Source organism: Balaenoptera ricei, chromosome 8, assembly GCF_028023285.1.
Source record: "Balaenoptera ricei isolate mBalRic1 chromosome 8, mBalRic1.hap2, whole genome shotgun sequence".
Classification (NCBI taxonomy): Eukaryota; Metazoa; Chordata; class Mammalia; order Artiodactyla; family Balaenopteridae; genus Balaenoptera; species Balaenoptera ricei.
Window position 1 is genome coordinate 64,437,846 of NC_082646.1, and position 22,545 is coordinate 64,460,390.

Sequence of the window (22,545 nt, forward strand, 5' to 3'; positions counted from 1 at the left end):
GTATACACATCAAAGTTAGGGGAAAACACATCAGAGGAGTTTGGGTTTAGATTAGGGTTAACAAAATATCTTGAAGATTAGGAGGTGAAATAAAGAGGAAAGTTTCAAGGAGGAGGGAGCAGTCAGTAGTGTTAAATGCTACTGAGGCAAGTAAGAAAAATCTGAAAAATACTCATGGAATTTAGCAATAAGGAAGAGGTTGGTGAGAGTGGTTTCAGTGGAGTTTTGTGAGGAGGAAGGCAGATTGTAGTGTGTACAGGAGTGAATGGAAGGTGAAGAAGTGGAAATCACGTTTTGTTCTTTCATGAAGCTTGGCTTGAAAGGGAAAGAGAGAGATTAGGACAGCAGATTGAAAGAATAGTGGTATCTGAGTAGGACTCAAAGAAATGAAGAGATATTTATAGTCTTTAAGACAGTGCTTGAGAAGTAAGTGCTCAATAAATATTTGTAGAGTTAATGACTAAATATAGGCTAACAGTCAAAGAAGAAGAGATTGAAAATACATCATGAAGGGAACTTCCCTGGCGGTCCAGTGGTTAAGACTTCACCTTCCAATGCAAGGGGTGCGGATTCGATCCCTGGTTGGGGAGTTAAGATCCCACATTCCTCGGGGCCAAAAAACCAAAACATAAAACAGAAGCAATATTGTAACAAATTCAATAAAGACTTTTAAAAAAATGGTCCACATCAAAAAAAAAAAAAATCTTAAAAAAAGAAAAAATACATCATGAAGACGGGATAAGTGATCCCGAGCACAAATGGAGGAATTAACCTTGTAGAGAAGAAAGTCACTCCTTCCTCGCAAATTAGGAGACAAGATTAGGATGGAAATATGTACAGATAAATGTGTGGAAAGGCAGCTGAACTTGAAGGAGTTACTTCATGGCTGAGAGCCTCAGTTTTCCCTGGGCAGAGATGGAGGCAGAGAAGGGGACCGGGAGCTCAGCAGGGCTGGGCATAGGTGGAGGAGTGGGTAGGTTGAGGCCTGGAATAGCAGCTGAGGAGACTGCAAGGGGTAACTCCCTGAGGACTTGTACTAAGACATCGAGCAGAGTGAGCCCACAGATGAGACTGGACACCAGGAATCTATAGAGGAGCTGATGATATTCCTTTGTTCTGAGATCGTCTGAACCTACTTAGATCATGTAGCACTTTAATTATTGAGGAAATGAATCTTTAATAGCAGTTACACCATTAAGATGTCCTGATCTGACGTCAAAATCATAAACCCTACTGTTGATGTGAACTTTAGAATAGGATTGCATTGTATCCCTGGGGTAACTTGTTCTGTTGATCTAGATTTGGGTCAATTAATGACACGAATATACTTTGACTGATTAATTTTTCAGAGAGTTTTTGGTTTGTTTTATTTTTGTGCTCTAACCAAAATTATTAGTCCAGGTAATTGACTTTTGGCTTCTTGAATAATTAATTTTAATACCAATTTTATCAACTGGTATGGTAGAAGTGTAGGAATATTGATGGTACTGGTGCAGGCTTGAGTGGGCTGCAGGATGCATCATCGGATCCCGGCTGGGAAGAGATGGATGTGAAGCTGGAAGTTGGGTGATGATGGAGGAAGGGTAAGAAAGAATCACAAGCATGGAGATCACGCAGGGTTGGAAAGCAGGTATAATGGGGGCAAAGACAGGAGATCAAGAACGTTAGGAGGGCTGCCAGAGAGAATAAATCCAGGACCGTGGGCTGGCAAGATGATGAGTTGGGACAGCCAACTATTCCCATTACTTTTACTCAGTATTATGTAATACTGACGTCATAGTAATCACAATCAATCCAGAATGATTATTCACTTATCAGAAAGGGAGAGGTTATTCACTCACAGGTGTACGAATATAGTTGCCTGACTGTATCTCCTCATGGGCTGTATTTGCTCAGTATGTGAACCTTCGGGTGTAGATGGTCAACAGGCTCTGACAAGGTCACATCAGGTCCTCTCAGGCACCTGATCTAGCACCTTTATTCACTGGCTGACAGTGGCCACCTGACCGCTTTGCTCTGCCTCTTCTCTCCTGATTTTTTATCATACAGGTCTCAGCTTGACTCAGAAGTTCCTGGGGAGGAGATCTTCCAGAAAAGAAGCACTGGCTTCTTACCGCAGACTTCCCTCCTGGGAAGCCAGATAAGGACCGTAATGAAGACAGAGAGATACCTGAAGAAGATCCACTTCCTCTATCTCAACGTGGCTCCCGGCCGCTACTTTCGGTGAGAGCCCATGCCCAGACCCTTGTCCTACTCCTCCCGCTCCCTGACTTCCTCCCGTGCTGTCTTCCCCCTCCTCCTCCTCTCCAGACCCGCTCCTCTCCTATCTTTCTCCTCTCCCCTCTCATTTCTCCTCTGTCTCCTGGTTTCCCTCTGTCTTCCCTTCTCCTCAGCCTCCTGTCCACGATTCACCTCCTCTTGCTTCCCTTGGCTCTCATAGCTTTTTGTCTTAGTCATTCTTTTCTACTTTTTTCTCTGTCTTCTTTGTTCTGTCCTAGCGTGATAGGAACATTTGGTCTTCGCCTCAGAAGGGAATTTAATGGTGGTCTCTTCTAACTCCAGTGCAAGAACCCTGGTGTTTGTCTAAATCTTGACTCTCAGGGAAGCTTTGTGTTGTGCAAGGCGTCCTGTTCCTTAGACTACTTTCTTCTAACTTCTACATTTTCGTCCTAATTTTATCTCTGTGCGGTAAAAACAAGTCTCAATCCACATGACTTGAGAGGCATTCATTCACTTTCCTCTATCAGGTCCAAATCTTAGTATTTTTACATGCTTTATTCAAGTCTCTTCTCTTCCCAGAAATAACAATAACAATTACCATTAATCAAGCTTTTCTATATACATGTGTCATTTAATCCCCACCTACCAGACAGGGGCCATTATTATTTCCATGTATGAGATGAATAGACTGATGCATAGAGAGGTTAAGTAACTGGTCCAAGACCACATAGTAAGTGATGGAAACAGGACTTAAACCTAGGACTGTCTTAACTCAAAAGTCCACACTGTTAAGCAGTATCTGATACCCACTCCCAGGGAGCCTTATTTCCTGCGTACACTGACCTCTTTCTCCTGAACTTAGGTGGCACTAATGAGCTGTACCATCCATTGATTTACTGATCAGTTCATTTAACGAAAGTTCACTGAGAGCCTTGGGCCAGTTATTAAGCAATTGTCTCTTGGATCTAGTTCTGCTCTTCTCTCCCTGCTTTGTAATACTGGGGCTGGGACTGCAAACTTCATTTCTCCTTTTTCAGCTAGCTTCCTGTTAGGTTTGATCAATAGGGGGTGCTAGAAGGAGACTGGACACCAGGATAAGAGGAGAAGGGACTTTGTCCTTCCTTTGCTTGCTCTTCATGTCACTGCCCCGGAAATCGTCCTTCACTGTGGCAGCGGCTGGCAGTTTCTGAATCAGCCTCCTCTGATCCTGAGAGGGACCAACGCCAGCTGGGTAGCATCTTCCCATCAGAGTTGTGAGTCACCGCTCTGCAAGGCGCACCACCCCCCCCCTCCAAACTCCTTATATACTAGTAATAGCCAGGCAGCATCTCCTTCTTAGAGAAACCTCTTCCTTTTGTTCCTCTAGTTCTAGGGCTGGCATCCATTTCCTGCAGTTATTGTCTCTGCGCTTAGTATTCCCTTTTTGCTTTTTAGGTGTCCTATGACACTTTTTCTAAAACACATTTTCTCTGTTAAATTCACTTTGTTGAAATTCCTAATGCAATTTATGTTTTCCTGACTGGACTCTGATATAGTACCTGATATTATGAGTGGTCCCAGGAAACAATCCTCAAATATGGGATTTTGATATTATTTTGGTAATGTCCTTGGCCTTGGACAGTACCGGCCTCCTTGTTAATGGGAAATAGTATACTAGTAATCCATGACCTATAGTGGCATCACAATTAATTAGTCACTGTGGTTGAAAGTGATAACCTACCTACTGACACTTAGTGGCTGCTACACTTGACTGTCCAGCAGTAGTGATAGTAATGGTAGCAATGTTGGATGAGATGCCTGTTGACCATGGTGGAGAGCCTACAGAAAGAAAATTACAAGCTTAGGGCTTTCAACTATCAGCTCAGTCATACTCAGAGAAGCAGCACAATCAAAGATAATTAGGCACAGAGAGAGACAAGAAACCATGAGCAAGAGAACTAAAAAGGCAGTGAATAATCACAGGGCCAACATCTGTCAAAGAAGGAACCCAGTGAAGTGAGTTTCGCACTTGGTTCTGCTTTTCCCCGGAGATTCCAGTAGAGGCAATGGTGTGTCAGTTTTACTATATGCTCCTGAAAGATGGAGAAGAGGAGCTGAGCTTTCAGTAGACTCAGAAAGCTAAACAGCAGAAGTTGCAGCTGGGGGCCCACACCAAGGAGGGAGGTGTTTTCTGGTTCAACCTGTGTTGTAACCAGGGTCCCAGCTGGAAGCCCAGGGGATTTAATTTGTGGGTTCTCTGATGATTTTCATATTTTACCCAGATACTTTGCCCAGTTTTTCTAGTTGTTCTCAAGTAGGAGTGTTGGTCCAAATTTCAAGTGCACCATCAGTAAAAGTGGAAACTGGCATTTTTTGTTTCACTTTATTTATTTGCCATGTAACAGGTTTTCTTTCAAAGTATTTGCATTTATCAAAATTTTCTTGGTACTTCCCTGGTGGCACAGTGGTTAAGAATCCTCCTGCCAATGCAGGGGACACGGGTTCGATACCTGGTTCGGGAATATCCCACATGCCGCGGAGCAACTAAGCCTGTGCGCCACAACTACTGAGCCTGCGCTCTAGAGCCCGCACACCACAACTAGTGAGCCCTCATGCCACAACTACTGAAGCCTGTGCACCTAGAGCCCGTGCTCCGCAGCAAGAGAAGCCACCACAATGAGAAGCCCGTGCACCACAACGAAGAGTAGCCTCCACTCCCTGCAACTAGAGAAAGCCCGCGCGCAGCAACGAAGACCCAACGCAGCCAAAAATAAATAAATTAAATAAATAAATTTATTAAAAAAATTTTTTTCTTGTACTTGTCCTAGATTTTTTTTTTTTTTGGTCATACCACGTGGCTTGTGGGATCTCAGTTCCCTGACCAGGGATTGAACCCAGGCCACAGAAGTGAAAGCCAGGAATCCTAACCACTAGGCCACCTCCCTGTGGGACAGGGAACTCCCTGTCCTAGATTTTGATTTATACTTAGGGGAGAATATATTCCTTCACTTCCCTAGAGTCTTTGCTCAGCTATCCCTGACTCCTGGTCCTGTGCAGGAAGAGTAGCCTCCATTAAGAAGGCCACAGGGGAAGGAGTGTTCCCTTGGGAAGTCAGGCCTCAGTTAGGGTAGGTAGCTATCCTGTGGGATGCCAAATGACCCAGTGGTTAAGAGAGGGTGCTTGAGTCAGGTAGATTTGGTTTTTAAGTCCTGTATTCTTTCCTTAACTGCCTTGTGCAAAGTTATGACCTCTTTTTGTTCAGTTTTCTCATCTGTAATTTGGGGATAATAGTACTTGAGAAGATCTAGTCACTTTGTCAGAAATGAAATAAAGTTTTTAATTATTTATTTATTTTTGGCTGTGTTGGGTCTTTGTTTCTGTGCTAGAGCTTTCTCTAGTTGCGGCAAGCGGGGACCTCTCACTATCGCGGCCTCTCTTGTTGCAGAGCACAGGCTCCAGACACGCAGGCTCAGTAGTTGTGGCTCATGGGCTCAGTTGCTCCACGGCATGTGGGATCCTCCCAGACCAGGGCTCGAACCTGTGTCCCCTCCATTGGCAGGCAGATTCTCAACCACTGCGCCACCAGGGAAGCCCTGAAATAAAGTTTTTATATGACTTGACTTAGTGAATTTATTCTGGTATCCATGTAAATGCTCTTGAGTCGTTTGCTATGTATTCTAGAGAGAGAGAGAAGGGTCGTTTCATCTTTTAGGCATTATATGCATGGGACCTGGGACACACTGCCTTTAAAGGGCTTAAAAATATATTTAGTGCTTAAAAGTATTACTGGTTCCAAGTTATGAAAAAAACCCTGCAAGATAAAAATTAATAAATGCTTGGGACTTCCCTGGTGGTCCAGTGGTACCAATGCAGGGGACGCAGGTTCGATCTCTGGTCGGGGAACTAAGATCCCACATGCCACGGGGCAACTAAGCCCATGTGCCACAACTAGAAAGCTCACGTGCCACAACTAGAAAGCCCACGCGCCACAACGAGGAGGCCTTACGCTACAGCGGAGGATCCCGCATGCCACAATGAAGATCCCGCCTGCCACAACTAAGACCTGACGCAGCCAAAAATAAATATTTTAAAAAATTAATAAATGCTTTATTAAATGTGCCCAAACATAGCATTATGGCAACTAGTTTTCTGCAACTAGGTACAACTATTATATAGTTACATATAAATTGTATTTAATGTGGGATGTAGGTGCATTTTCTTGAAATAAGACAACTTAGTAGGATTTTAAGATGGCTCTGGAGGTACTTGTCTGGTTCACTAGGTGGCAGTTTTTCTCTTTATTGGCCTGTGTCTAGTCTTCTAGTTACTCTTGCTTTTCCCCATTCTCAGTTACTCCAAACGGCATTCCCTGATTATCTCTGCATGTTATTTCAGCATCTAGGGATATACATACTTTATCATTTCTAAGATGCACATTTTTTTTCACATTTCAACATCTCCGAAACATCTCATGTTACAAATTGGTGGCATATCATATTGGCGGCATTTTTTAATTTTAGCATTTCATAAGAAAATGTTGCAACTAGGGACTTCCCTGGTGGGCCAGTGGGTGGGACTCCTCGCTCCCAATGCAGGGGGCGCGGGTTCAATCCCTGGTTGGGGAACTAGATCCCGCGTGCATGCTGCAACTAGGACCTGACATGGCCTAAATAAATAAATAAATAAATAAATAAATAATTTTAAAAATACTGCGAGCTTACAGTTGATGGCATCTTAGATTTGATGGGATGTTAGCTCTCTGGGTCTGGAGATAGGAACTTCTTGAGACTGGCTAGGGGTCTTTTTCTTTCTTCCCACCTATTTTTGGCTGCTGTTTCTTCTTAATATTCCATCTTTCTGGTTTGAAGATCATTCTGCTCTCTTTCCCCTCTTCCCACTTTCTTCCGCCTTCTTTCCTGCTTCCTTATTTCCCCCTTCCTGTCCTTCTTTTGTCCCTCCCTGGAGTCTGCACAAGTTTGCAAGGCTCCCACTGATCTGTGCCCTTTCTTAAAGACCTTACAGCCTGATGGTGGTACCACCCAACAAGGTGAATTCTGAGCACTACATCTTCTCTCCCTTTGGGGTCCTGCACATACATCCTGTAGAGGGCAGTGAGGCAATGACGCTGGGTACCTGGCACCACCGCTCTGTCCTCTGGCAACAGCTCCAGTTCATTCCGTTCTTTAAGTATTGCCTCTTACGCAAGGCCTTGGCCTGGTAGGTGATGACGGGTATGGGATTTGGGAAGAAGTGTCACAAAGAGCAACAGCCACTCTCACTGCCCTCTGATCTGTAGCTGGAAGAAGGGTGTGAAGTTGCAGAGGCTGCACCGGCACCGGACTTTCCTAGAGAAGCATCTGCTCTTTGCCGTGCCCCACTTTGGAGCTGGGCTACTCCATATTAGCAGGTGAGGTCTTCAAAACACAACTTCAGTGGCCTTTAAAAAATTATTTTACAAGAAGTAACAACACGTTCATTGTAGAAGATTTGGAAAATATAAAAAAAAAAGCACAAAGGAAAAAAATCTTCAGTCTCACCATCTACAAATAACCATGACAAACATTTTGTTGCATATCCTTGTAGTCTTTTTTTCCATCACATATACCAATGTGATCATACTTTACATATTGTTAAGTAACCAGTTTTTTTCTCTGAATAATATATTCTGAATGTAGCTCTATGTATTAATGAATTTCTACATCAACTTGCCCCAGATCATACAATTATTAAATATCAAATTTGAGGATGTAATGCAGGTGTTTGAAACTCTGCTCTTACTATGGTATTACTTGGATTCTTTTTTTTTTTTTAAGAAAATCTTAGTTACTCCTATTTTCAGTACTTTCTTGCTTTCTCTGCACAACTCTTCAACCACTCCAGTTATGTTCTGTGATAGGAGTTGCAAGCTCAGATGCCTACAGGGCCCAAGTAGGAGCTATGGAAGAAATGCAATGGGTTCGATTCAAGACTTTAGGGAGTGTGGGACTGCAGTCAGTTTGGAGATTGCACCTAAAAAGGACAGTCACTACTCAGTTCCAACTGACTGTTGCCATGGGGAATATGGGTCCAGTGCGTCAGCCACATTATTTTTTCAGGATGACCTGGGAATCCACATTTTGTTGTCAAATCTCTTAATTTTACCTGGTTAGTGAAAATTTTTATTAAAACACTGTGCTGGCCAACTCTTAGTGGTACATATAAAAACCTTTTCAGTCTGAATTCGTCCCATGGGCTACCAGTTTGCAACCTCTACTCTAGGTATCCTCCCAGTCTAGCTTAATCATCATGGCATAATTGGGCTGCACAGATCTGAATTTAAGTCCTGAACACTAGCAAGGGACTTTACTCTTTGAGCCCCAGTTTCCTGATCTGAAAACAAGAGAGGAAGATTTCTGCTACTCACAGCTGTAGTGAGAATTAAATGAGATTGTGAATGTAAAGTACCATGTTCAGTGCCCCAATAGGTACTGAATAAATTACATCCATTATGATCATCCTCTGCTTATTAGGGGGGGGTCCGTCATTTTTTCAAGGATATTTAGAGATGTAGATTTTTCAGGGTGGTTGTTTGGGGAATGAATAACAGAAGTGGGTTTCGTCAGGGATGAAACTTCCCTGTAGGGAAGTTGGAGGTTCCTCACCTTTGATTCTAAAACCTACCTGTCCTATATACACTACCAAATATAAAATAGCTAGCTAGTGGGAAGCAGCCGCATAGCACAGGGAGATCAGCTCGGTGCTTTGTGACCACCTAGAGGGGTGGGATAAGGAGGGTGGGAGGGAGGCGCAAGAGGGAGGAGATATGGGAATATATGTATACATATAGCTGACTCACTTTGTTGTACAGCAGAAACTAACACAACATTGTAAAGCAATTATACTCCAATAAAGATGTTTAAAAAATAGTAAAAAATAAAGAAAGAAAGAAAAAATAAAATAAAACCTACCTGTCCATCTAGACTGTTAGGGCCCTTGGCTTCCCCTATTCCACGGAAGAAGCCGCTGCAGTCTCTCCTTCTAAGTCACACCTTGGGATCTCTCTGACCCTCTTTCCTGGCGGAAAGGTAACTCAGTGTAAACATTTGCAATAGATAACTAATAAGAACCTGCTGCATAAAAAAATAAATAAAATCCAAAAATTTTTTTTTTTAATTAAATAAATAAAACAGAAAAAAACCAAAACCAAAAAACATTTGCACATACCCCAAGCCTTTCCCAAAGAGTTCCCCAGCCAGCAACTTCCTGGGCTTAAACTCTTCCAAAGAACCCTCAAGAGGAGGCTGCACTGTTGGTCACTGGGAATATTATAATCTCTCTAAACCTTTGCTCATTCTGAGGTGAGCTGGGCTAGGAGGAAGTCAAAGGTGTCCAAGGTAAGAGGGCAGAGTCGCTGGCTCTGAGCAGTTTAGTCCTTGATTCCAGGCTTCTGCAGGAGCTGCGCTCTGTGTCCTGGCTCCCCCATGAAGCAGATCAGTGCTACGAGTTGCTGGACCTGCGGCGGGCTCTAGCCAAGGAAAACCACAACGCTCTGCGGCTGCTCCATCGCGGCCTGCGTCTCTGCACATCCATCCTTCATCTGGTAAGAGGCTCCGATTTATTGTGAGCTTTTTCTCCAAGCTGAACTCGCCAGTGTTTCAGCCTTCTCTTGGCTTAAGCTTCCCTGTGTGTTCTGGACTCTGCAGTTGGCTCAGAGCCATTGTCCTGTCCAGCAACAGCAGTCTCTGCTCTAGGTGGATGGATTAATAACAGGCAGGCAGAGACTTGGACTCAACCGTTTCCTAAGGCCTTGAGCAGAGAGGAAGAGGAACATAACAACGTCTGTTTTTTTCAGTTGTTCGTGCCAGGAGCATTAGAGAATTTGAGAGTTGGAATCCTGATCTTTTGTGCTGCTAGGCTCATCTCTGAGCATATCTTGAACCTTTGACAGGCCACTGTGGCTGGTAGAACCATCCAGTCATGGAGTCCTTCCTTCGTGTGCCTACTTTGTATCTGTGGTACATGCCACCTAAGTACAGTTTATTGAAATTTTTGCATATGTCTACACCCATGTAACTACCAGCGGGTCAAGATATAGAACATTTATAGCACCTCAGCAAGCTCCCTGGTACCTCTCTCATCAGTGCCTCCACAAAGGTAACAACTACTCTGACCTCTGTCACCACAGATTAATTTTGTCCAATTTGGAATTTCATGTAAATGGAATCAGACAGCACGTGCTCTTTTTCGTCTGGCTTTTTTTCACTCCACATTATGTTAGTGAGATTTACCCATAACATTGCAGGTAGTAGTGGTTCACTCTTTTGTATTGCTATGTAGTGTTTTACTATAAAAATGTACCACAATTTATTTGTTAATTCTCCTATTGCTGGACATTTATGTTGGTTCCAGTTTTTTACTATTGTGAATAACTGTTATGAACATTTTTGTATGTCTTTTGATGGACATAAACACTCATTTCTTTGAGGTATATATTCTAGGAGTGGAATTGCTGGAATAGGGTTTATGTATGTTTTTCAGTGCCAAACAGTTTTCTAGAGTAGTTGTACCAGTTTACATTCCCATCCGACTTATAGTTGTCCTGTGATCTCATCAGCACTTGGGAGTGTAAAGGTTTTTAATCTTAGCCAAATTGGTGAGTGTACAGTGGTATTTCATTGTGGTTTTAATTTGTGTTTCCGTGATCACCAGTGATGTTGAGCATCCTTTCATATTTTTATTGGCCATTTTGGTACCCTCTTCTCTGAAGTGTCAAACTTTTGCTCATTTTTGATTGGGTTGTCTGGGTTTTTTCCTACTAATTTGTAGGAGTTCTTTATATATTCTCGATATGAGTTGGTATCAAATATATACATATTGTGGACATATTATCCTAGTCTGTGGCTTACCTTTTTACTATTTTAATGGTATCTTTTGATGAGCAGAAGTTCTTAATTTTCTTGAAGTTCACTTTATTATTATTATTATTTATTTATTTATTTTTTGGTTAGTGTCCTTCGGGTTCTGGTTTAAGAAATCTTTGCCTACCCCATATTCTACTATGTTTTCTTCTAGAAATTTTATTATCTTATCTTTTACATTTAGGTGTATGATCCATTTCAAATTAATTTTTATGCATGGTGTGAGGTAAGAGTCAAGGTTTATTTTTCTCATTTATTGAAAAGACTTCCATTTCCCCACTGAATAACAGTGTTGTCTTTTTCTTAAATCAGATGATTGTGTATGTGTGGGTCTGTTTCTGGACTCTGTTCTGTACCATTAATCTATTTGTCTGTCTATTTGTCAGCGTCATGCTATCTTAATTATTGTAGCTTTATAGTAAGTCTTAGTATCTGGTGTTGTTAGGTCCTACAGCTTTTTGTTATTCAAGATTTCCCTAGCTATTCTAGGTTCTTTGAATTTCCATATACATTTTAGGGTCAGCTTGTTAATTTCCACAAAGTAATTTACTGGAATTTTTTTTATTAGCTTGCTTTGAATCTATGGATCAATTTGGGGGAGAATTGATATCCTAACAATATTTAGTTTCCTAATCCGTGAACATGGATCTCTTGATTTATTTTGATTTCTTTATTCTTTCTTTTAACTAATGTTCTTTTTTTAAATTAATTAATTTTATTTTTGGCTGCGTTGGGTCTTCGTTGCTGCACGCGGGCTTTCTCCAGTTGCGGCGAGCGGGGGCTACTCTCCGTTGCTGTGCGCGGGCTTCTCATTGCGGTGGCTTCTCTTTGTTGTGGAGCACGGGCTCTAGGTGCGTGGGCTTCAGTAGTTGTGGCATGTAGGCTCAGTAGTTATGGCTTGCGGGCTCTAGAGCGCAGGCTCAGTAGTTGTGGCGCATGGGCTTAGTTGCTTCACGGCATGTGGTATCTTCCCGGACCAGGGCTCGAACCCATGTCCCCTACATTGGCAGGAGGATTGTTAACCACTGCACCACCAGGGAAGTCCCTCTTTAATTACTCTTAACAAGGTTTTGTAGGTTTCCTTTAGAGGTCTTGAAAATATTTCATTAGATTTATTACTAGATATTTGATATTTTTTGTTGCTATTATAAAAGGTATTTTAAAGCATTATTGTTTTCTAATAGTTGCTATACCATACACAAAAATTAATTCGTGGTGGGGCTTCCCTGGTGGCGCAGTGGTTAAGAACCTCGCCAAGTCCAAGGCATGTCCGTATATGACACGCCTAGCTTAGGTCTCAACTGCCTTGTGTCTGGATCTCAGAAGACTGGGTTCTGAGCTCAGAGTTAGCAGAATACAATCCACAGACAACTCGTAGTTCTAATCACAAGCTCTGTTGAACATCAGAAAGAATAGGAGAGCAGCAAGGACAAAAGGTCCATCTGGCCAAATATGTCTTTCTGGTGTCTCCCTTCTGTTCCTCAACAGGACAGGCCCAGAGGTGGCAACTATCAGCAGCCTTTGTAGGCTGAGGAACTTCCCAGTTGTGAGAAGAACCCACAAAGAGGTCCCCAAGCTTTTAACCCTATTTTCTGTCCCCCACTAGAAAGTCTGTGTCAGTAGCCGGAGACAGCTTCTACTCTCGCAGAAGGCAGTGTTGTGCTGGTCAGCAGGCCACATCACCCAGGCCTAGTGATTGGACTCCATATCCTGGAATAATTGCTGAGCCTTACTTAGCCAGTCTCTCTTTTCCTTTGTCTGATCTATGCATTGTGAATCTCTCTATTTACACATGCACAAATTTTCTATTTGAGTTCCATCCTGGGGGCTTTTAGCAGACAGGCCTGGCCTATCAAACTAACTCACTGTGGCCTCTCAATATATGTTCTCCATTTCACATCTTCTCTGGTCACTTAAAGATTTCCAGGGCCAATCTCTACTAAAAAGCAGCCATTCATGTGTATATCTAGGTTTTAGGCTCCATGACCTGAGAGCTTTGCAACAGGCCAGTGGGTGGCCAGTTTGGTCTCCATCCCCTTTTCTCCAGTGAATTTTCCACTCTCTATTCTGACAGATTCATGAGGATACATACCACATGCAACAGGGCCTGCAGGAGCAAGTGAGAAACTGCAAGAGGATCAGGACAGGCCAGGGCTCCCTGTACCTTCAGAGGGTGCAGTGCCAGCAGCTAGAGCAGAAGCTGATGCAGGTAGAAGCTTGGCTGCTGCAGATGGGGCCGCTGGCCCACCTGGTAGACTACATGATTTGCCAGAACCTCGTGTCCATCATAGAGGACGAGATAACCTCTTTTGTGGCCAACATCTTGCAAGTGAGGTGGTGGGTGGCATGTGTGGAGGTTGGCGGGCAGTCAGGGGCCAGCTGGTAGGGAGCGGATACTGACATCTAGCCCCACAACCTCTCCTGACCCTCCTTTACAGGCCCCAAGGCAGAAACCCTTTCTCTCAGCGCAGCTGGTCTTTGACAGTTGTGGCCAGCTGTCTCATGAGCCCTGTATTGAAAATATGATCCAGATTATAACTGGGGGCCTAAGGTCTATGAAGGCCTCTGCCCTGAAGGTATTCTGGATTCGACAGGGGGCTGGCTGTAGGAATTCCCAGTTCGTATCCTCTGTATAATCAGAAGCTCTCAGCCTGGTCTGAACTCTCATTGTTTGCTATTTCTGCCCCTTCTCTGTACCTTGGCCTGAAGGTAATGCAGTGTACAGACCCGAAGACCTTCTGGGATTCCCTGTACTTTGAAGGTATTTAAGGAGCCCTAGGCAGCGGGGAGGAAGGGTGGAAGGAGGGAGAAGGGCACATGCAGTGTCCTAATGGCCAGAGAGTCGGGCACTGGGCATGGATGGAGCAGCTCTAACCTGGGTCTGCACATGTGTTGGGCGGTAGGAGAGTGGAGACATGTTTTTGCTTACTCGTGCATGTGCCTATGTGTATGTATGTGCACGCATCTGAGTGTAGTGAGAGGTGTATGAAAGAGTGTGAGTACATTGTCCTCTATTTGTCCTAACTCCATGAGCTTTTTCTCTAATGTCATAATGGCGTTTCATTTACAATTGGATTTGATTGCTAAGTTAATTTGTACTTGTTTGAAGAACTCTGCCTGTTCAATATTTGCTTTATTTCATGCAGCTCTTTTTCATTTCATATAGAATAATTCATTAGTATTACTGAGCTATTTTATAGTTACCAGTTATCATTGATTATCAATCCTCAAACTAGTAAATCATCAGGGAGGAAATACACCTTCACATTCCCTTTATTTGGAATACTCACGCCGTCACAGATAAAACCATCAAATGCATTCAGTCACCTCTGACATGTAGGTGCTTTTTCATTTTCCCATTCAACTAGTACGTTTTCATTAAGATGACGTAAAGACACCAGGTTAATTTTAGGAATTAGGTGACAAGGAAGAAAAAGGGTCATTGAAAGGAGCCTGTGTTTTTCTTTTCTTTGTTTTTTGGCCGCACCTCGCAGCATGCAGGATCTTAGTTCCGTGACCAGGGATCGAACCAGTGCCCCCTGTAGTGGAAACTCGGAGTCCTAACCACTGGACCACCAGGGAATTCCCGAGCCTGTGTCTTTAACAAATCACACCAGTTGTGGCACATTTTTTTCTCAAATGAATCTAGATTAATCAATAGAGATTATTGATGTTTGTTTTACATGGTACAGTGGAAAAAGGAAGGGCTCTGAAATCAGACAGGCTAGTTCACTAATCTGTAAAATGGGAAAACAAAAATACCTCAGTTGCATTGTTTTGAAGAATAAAAGAGTAATATGTTTAGAATAGTGCTCAGCACATAGTAGTACGTGTTACAGATAGTATCTTATTAGTAGTAGTATTAAAAATTTAGGTAAATCATACATTTCACAGTGCTTCCTCATTATATGATGTACTAATTCATACTATGCATATGCTCCAGTATTTTCCTTTGAATGGCAAAACAAACAAACAAAAACCCCTTAAACTTTTATTCTAAATTCTAGTGAAAGTGAGAATATTCACTTGCAATGTCTTGGGTTATCCCTTCTACTTTTAGAAAAGCAGCAGGGACTGATGTATATAGGGGTGAAGTGTCACGATACTCATATCTTGCAAGTATTGGGTTGGCCAAAAAGTTCATTTGGGGTTTTCCATAACTACGGAAAATCCTGAATGAACTTTTTGGCCAAACCAATAGTTTAGGGAAAAGAAAAATAGAAGGAAAAACAAAAAAAGCAATGTGGCAAAATGTTAATAATTGTTGAGTCTTAAGTAGATAGATAAAGAAAGGAGTGTGTAGAACCTTTAAACTTTTCTGCATGTTTGAGATTTTTCAAAATCAGAATTTGAAGGAAAAAAACAAGATCAGCATGGAAAATCAAGTTAATATCGTGGAGGAACCAGAATCAAAGTTCTGATTTGGGATTTTTCTGTAAGTTCTTTATGAAAATTAGAGTAATATACAATAAACATGTAGCAGGTAAAACACTATAAGTAGTCTTTAAGAAATATATTCATCTGAGAAATCTTTTACTTAAATGAGGCGAAATTTATATGGCATTTTAGCCAAATTACAAAATGATTTCAGTACCTCCATTTATACCCAAAAATATGAAAAATAAGCCCCTTATAACAGAAAATTATATATTTACTAGATTCTAGTCCCTAAAAGAATACCCAGTGCTTTACTAATAAAGTGATTGTAACATAGTCTCTGTTCATAAGCTATGTTCTATGACATTTTCCAGAGGGCAGTCTTAGAACTGGAACATATTGAGACCAAAAAGAGGTTATTAATGTTACAATCGGATGCTCTTACAGTCTTATCAGGAATATTCTGCAGTTTAAAACTGAGAAATACAATCAGATAATCATTTTTCTCATCTGGCAGGTGTCAAGTTCAGGAACTATTACCTTAAAGTTCTTACTTTAACTTTACTATAGCAATATCCTACCAAGATCGGAATATCTCTTTGAGAAATGAAGGAAACAATAGCAAAGATCAACAAAACTAAAAGCTGGTTCTTTGAGAAGATAAACAAAATTGATAAACCATTAGCCAGACTCATCAAGAAAAAAAAGGGAGAAGACTCAAATCAACAGAATTAGAAATGAAAAAGGAGAAGTAACAACTGACACTGCAGAAATACACAGAATCATGAGGGATTACTACAAGCAACTATATGCCAATAAAATGGACAACCTGGGAGAAATGGACAAATTCTTAGAAAAGCACAACCTTCCAAGACTGAACCAGGAAGAAATAGAAAATACGAACACACCAATCACAAGTAATGAAATTGAAACTGTGATTAAGAATCTTCCAACAAACAAAAGTCCAGGACCAGATGGCTTCACAGGTGAATTCTATCAAACATTTAGAGAAGAGCTAACACCCATCCTTCTCAAAATTTCCAAAATACAGCAGAGGGAGGAACACTCCCAAACTCATTCTATGAGGCCACCATCACCCTGATAGCAAAACCAGACAAAGATGTCACAAAAAAAGAAAACTACAGACCAATATCACTGATGAACATAGATGCAAAAATCCTCAACAAAATACTAGCAAACAGAATCCAACAGCACATTAAAAGGATCATACACCATGATCAAGTGGGGTTTATCCCATGAATGCAAGGATTCTCCAATATATGCAAATCAATCAACGTGATAAACCATATTAACAAATTGAAGGAGAAAAACCATATGATCATCTCAATAGATGCAGAAAAAGCTTTCGACAAAATTCAGCACCCATTTATGATAAAAACTCTCTAGAAAGTAGGCATAGAGGGAACCTACCTCAACATAATAAAGGCCATATATGACAAACCCACAGCCAACATCGTTCTCAATGGTGAAAAACTGAAAGCATTTCCTCTAAGATCAGGAACAAGACAAGGGTGCCCACTCTCACCACTATTATTCAACGTAGTTTTGGAAGTTTTAGCTACAGCAATCAGAGAAGAAAAAGAAATAAAAGGAATCCAAATCAGAAAAGAAGAATTAAAAATGTCACTGTTTGCAGATGACATGATACTATACATAGAGAATCCTAAAGATGCTACCAGAAAACAACTAGAGCTAATCAATGAATTTGATAGAGTAGCAGAATACAAAATTAATGCACAGAAATCTCTTGCATTCCTGTACACTAATGATAAAAAATCTGAAAGAGAAATTAAGGAAACACTCCCATTTACCATTACAACAAAAAGAATAAAATACCTAGGAATAAACCTACCTAACGAAACAAAAGACCTGTATGCAGAAAACTATAAGACACTGATGAAAGAAATTAAAGATGATACCAACAGATGGAGAGATATACCATGTTCTTGGATTGGAAGAATCAACATTGTGAAAATGACTATACTGCCCAAAGCAATCTACAGATTCAGTGCAATCCCTATTAAACTACCAATGGCATTTTTCACAGAACTAGAACAAAAAGTTTCACAATTTGTATGGAAACAGAAAAGACCCTGAATAGACAAAACAATCTTGAGAAAGAAAAACGGAGCTGGAGGAATCAGACTCCTGGACTTCAGACTATACTACAAAGCTACAGTAATCAAGATAGTATGGTACTGGCACAAAAACAGAAATATAGATCAATGGAACAGGATAGAAAGCCCAGAGATAAACCCACACACCTATGGTCACCTTATCTTTGATAAAGGAGGCAAGAATATACAATGGAGAAAAGACAGCCTCTTCAATAAGTGGTGCTGGGAAAACTGGACGGCTACATGTAAAAGAATGAAATTAGAACACTTCCTAACACCATACACAAAAATAAATTCAAAATGAATTAAAGACCTAAATGTAAGGCCAGACACTATAAAACTCTTAGAGGAAAACATAGGCAGAACACTCTATGACATAAATCACAGCAAGATCCTTTTTGACCCACCTCCTAGAGAAATGGAAATAAAAACTAAAATAAACAAATGGGACCTAATGAAACTTAAAAGCTTTTGCACAGCAAAGGAAACAATAAAAAAGACAAAAAGACAACCCTCAGAATGGGAGAAAATATTTGCAAACGAAGCAACTGACAAAGGATTAATCTCTAAAATATACAAGCAGCTCATGCAGCTCAATATCAAAAAAACAAACAACCCAATCGAAAAATGGGCAGAAGACCTAAATAGACATTTCTCCAAAGAAGATATACAGATTGCTAACAAACACATGAAATGATGCTCAACATCACTAATCATTAGAGAAATGCAAATCAAAACTACAATGAGGTATCACCTCACACCGGTCAGAATAGCCATCATCAAAAAATCTACAAACAATTAATGCTGGAGAGGGTGTGGAGAAAAGGGAACCCTCTTGCACTGTTGGTGGTAATGTAAATGATACAGCCACTATGGAGAACAGTATGGAGGTTCCTTAAAAAACTAAAAATAGAACTACCATATGACCTAGCAATCCCACTACTGGGCATATACCCTGAGAAAACCATAATTCAAAAAGAGTCATGTACCACAAAGTTCAAATTGCAGCACTATTTACAATAGCCAGGACATGGAAGCAACCTAAATGTCCATCGACAGATGAATAGATACAGAAGATGTGGCACATATATACAATGGAATATTACTCAGCCATAAAAGGAAATGAAATTGAGTTATTTGTAGTGAGGTGGATGGACCTAGAGTCTGTCATACAGAGTGAAGTAAGTCAGAAAGAGAAAAACAAATACCATATGCTAACACATATATATGGAATGTAAACAACAACAAAAAAATGGTTCTGATGAACCTAAAGGCAGGACAGGAATAAAGACACAGACGTAGAGAATGGACTTGAGGACATGGGGAGGGGGAAGGGTAAGCTGGGATGAAGTGAGAGAGTAGCATGGACATATATACACTACCAAATGTAAAATAGATAGCTAGTGGGAAGCAGCTGCATAGCACAGGGAGATCAGCTCGGTGTTTTGTGACCACCTAGAGGGGTGGGATAAGGAGGGTGGGAGGGAGACATAAGAGGGAGGGGATATGGGGATATACATATGCATATAGGTGATTCACTTTGTCATACAGCAGAAACTAACACAACACTGTAAAGCAATTATACTCCAATAAAGATATTAAAAAAAAAAGAATACATTTCTGATATTTGTGGTAAGATAAATCTGTAACCCTGAAAAGGGACAAAGGATTGCTTCATTTTTATTATAAAAATCTCTTGAAGTAGATTTTTGTTGGAATGGTGTTGAAGTTAGCTTAGAGATATAATGCAAAAAATGAAACTGTCCTTACTATATATTTTTCCAGGGGGCTGCATATGGCAGGGAGGGTCTCTTGGGAATGTGAGGTGTGAACAGCATGACCAGCAAGAGGAAGTATAGATGGAAGCAGTGTAACAGTGAGCGGATTCATAGATGAGAGGGGAAGGAGTTTTTTTTCTTGCCACTCTGTAAGAAATTTTGAAACGATGAAAAGTCCTATAAGTATGTTTGACAAGATGCTTTGCTCTGTGTGAAATGTCTGAGTTACTTATTCAAGGAAACCTACTGTAAAGATCTATCATTATTTAGGTCTTTCAAGTTGGATGGATATTTTAAAATGCAGCTCCATGTTGACTCATATGTATTATACTAAAACATATATATTTTAAATGGAAGCCCAAATCACTTAGCAGTGACAGGTAACTTATATTTCTTTGATTTACTTGATATCAGGTCTCTTTATTTCACTCTTTCTCTGGCTAAGAAGTCATTAGTGTTCTGTTCTGTTGGGATATTGCATTCGCCAAATTATATTAAAAATGCACTAGCTTTTCTTTCCATTGCTCAGAACCACACATGAATTGACTATACAGCATCATATTGCCTGAGTGCTCTCATGGGTCTTGGCACCTTGAATCACAGTTCTTCAACCCCATCTTTGTTTTGGAGCTCACAAAACAGAGAGTTACCAAATTCAAAGGCAGAAAAGATGTAGCAGCACCAAACTTCAGAGAAATTGAAACTAGAAAGTCAGGAAGAGAGTCCCTGTCTCTCAAATTAGTGATTATCCTTTCATCTATACTTCTGTCTGTGCTTCTTCCCAATTCCCCTGATTCTCTCCTAACACTAGCTGTCTCTGCTTCCTTTGAACTTTCTGCTCCCTTATAACCATTGCTTCCAGATGACTTAGACTTTCTATGGCACCAACTCCATTCTTGACTCTATGTATGATCTTTCAGTTAAGTTTTCCTGATTGTGTGACTTAGTTCAAATTTTCCAGACAAGAAATATGATTGATTCAGCCTATCCTATAGAGAGTCATGTATCCATAAGATCTGGCAAGAGCAATGGGTCATGGTACAAATTAATTGGTTTTCACTATAGGTCAGAGCATATCCTTTTAGAAGGGTGTATATGGTGGAGGAGGCTCCAACCTTCAGCTATGCTTGTCCTGGCTATAAACATCTATTATATGGGCCTAAATGTGCAAGTTGGTTTTGGATTACATTTCCTAACTCAAAGCTAGCTAAGGAAAAGGGGAGATTTTTTACTGGCTCCTATAACTAAGAAATTAATGAATACAGCTGGATTCAGGCTCAGCTGGATTCAGGGCTAAGGCAATGTCATCAAGGCTTTATCTCTCTCTCTTAGTCCTTTGATTTTACTTGTGAGTTTGAATTCTAAGTCAGTGAGAATGCTGTCAGCTGGAAGTAACAGAAGACCTAAGAGTAGCCTAAACAATACAATCATCTCACATAACAAGAAGTCTCCAGGTAGCTTCCAGGGTTGGTTCAGTGGCTCAGAAATGTCATCAAGTACCAGGCTCTTTATATCCTTCCCTGATTCCATTCTGGGTTTAGCTGTAGTTAAGGACAGATCCTCTTGGAAGGGTATATGTGCTAGGGGAGGATGCAATCAAAAATCTTTTTTCATCCTCAGGCTATTGCATTGTAGTTGCAAGACAAGTTGCAGCTCCATGCATCCCATTCTCAAGCAAAGTCATGTTTTAAAAAGGGGAGGCAAGGTTAGAGAGAAAGCTCTCCTTGCCTGACTCTCACTTATTATCAGCAAAATAAATCTTCTCCAGAAACTCCCCAGCAGATGCACTGTTACATCTCATTGTAAAAATCTAGGTGTGGGAAATCAAATGGCTGATATATTTAGTTTCTCATGGAAGATAGGCTCTACCACCATGGAAGAAGGGAGAAGCAAATGGCTATTAGTTGGTCAAGCAATATGCCTTCCAAGGTTTCATTCTTCAGATAGGCTCTCTCCTCCTGGCAAGCAAGAGAATCACCAGCATTCTCTACATTGTCATTTCTGCTATATTCTTACCCTTTTAATAATTTTATTATTGAATAAAACCTCATTTAAGTTTAGTTCTACAAGTAACAATATATTTATGCTCACCAGCAGTCCTTATGTTGATGTCTCTTTTAGTCATTTTGTTTGCCCAAAGTTCATTCTCTATTTAGATTCCTCAGGATGGGCTTGTGGGAGCAGAATTCTCAAGTTCTTCTATGTTGATAATAGTTTGTACCCTTTGAAAGTTAGTATTACCAGTTGTAAATTCATTGCCTCATATGTTCTTCCTTTCCATATCTTAAAGATATTACTCCATTTTCTTCTGGCATTAAAAGTTGTCCAAAAATCTGATAATAATCTAATTTTATTTCCTTTATTAATCACTTGCTTTTTTTTTTTTTTTGCCTAGATACCTAAAATATTTTTTCCTTTTTCCTTGAAATTTAGTAATTTTAGTAGAATATGTCTTGGTATTGAACATCCTAAGATAGTATTCTCAGGTATGCTCCTTTATAATGTAGCTTTACGTATTTTTTATTTCAGGAAAGTATTCTTGAATTAAGGCTTTTAGTATTGTTCTCTTCCCTTGCTTTGGATTTTTCTTCAGGGACTCCTATTACATGTGTTTTAGATCCTTATCACTTTTCTCCCAATGTATGTTCCTTTCTCTTGAAATATTTTTTTAAAATCCTTATTTCTTTTTTATTTTGTAATTATCCTTATTTTTACCTTCTATTTTTCTTAAGGCATTATTTACCTGTTAAGTTTATTTGCTCTTATCTTCCTTTTAGTTCAGTTTCCATTCCAAAATTATGTTTTCTTTTATTTCTAATTCTTTCCTGAGTTCTGTTGCATAATTTCTGAGTTTTTCTAATTCTGATATGTGGTTTTCTTTCATGGGTTATGCCATTTTCGGGGTGTCTTTTGACTTGTTTTGAAATGGGCTTGTTTTGATCTGTTTCCTGACATGCTGTCATTGTCTATAAAGATGTTATTCTACTCCCCGTTCTCTTTTTTCTTATACTAGCTTTGTATGGGGTTTGATGTTGCTACTTTTCTGTTACTCATTTCTGAAAAGTTCTCTTTTACTAACTTTTAGGAGACAGCTTGGTTCAGCTTGGTTTTCTAACCTTTCAATTTCCTTTTCTATTGATTTTCTGTAGTGTTCAA

At 40.4% G+C, this 22,545-nt stretch overlaps 1 protein-coding gene across 27 annotated transcripts in view; it reads left to right on the forward strand.

The window, feature by feature from the left end:
* Positions 1–22,545, forward strand: part of DNHD1 (dynein heavy chain domain 1) — an 87,742-nt gene that overhangs the window by 14,163 nt on the left and 51,034 nt on the right. For 21 of the 27 annotated variants that reach the window (XM_059930984.1, XM_059930982.1, XM_059930966.1 and 18 more), the window contains 7 exons: positions 2,050–2,223; positions 7,213–7,416; positions 7,496–7,606; positions 9,622–9,778; positions 11,281–11,322; positions 13,171–13,305; positions 13,806–13,857. In XM_059930984.1, coding sequence (XP_059786967.1) covers positions 2,153–2,223; positions 7,213–7,416; positions 7,496–7,606; positions 9,622–9,778; positions 11,281–11,322; positions 13,171–13,305; positions 13,806–13,857 — 772 coding nt within the window. In that variant the 5' untranslated portion in view covers positions 2,050–2,152. Of the gene's footprint in view, positions 1–2,049; positions 2,224–7,212; positions 7,417–7,495; positions 7,607–9,621; positions 9,779–9,803; positions 10,333–11,280; positions 11,323–13,170; positions 13,306–13,637; positions 13,673–13,805; positions 13,858–22,545 lie in introns of those variants that run through there. The other 6 variants (XM_059930972.1, XM_059930973.1, XM_059930975.1 and 3 more) reach the window with 6 other exon arrangements.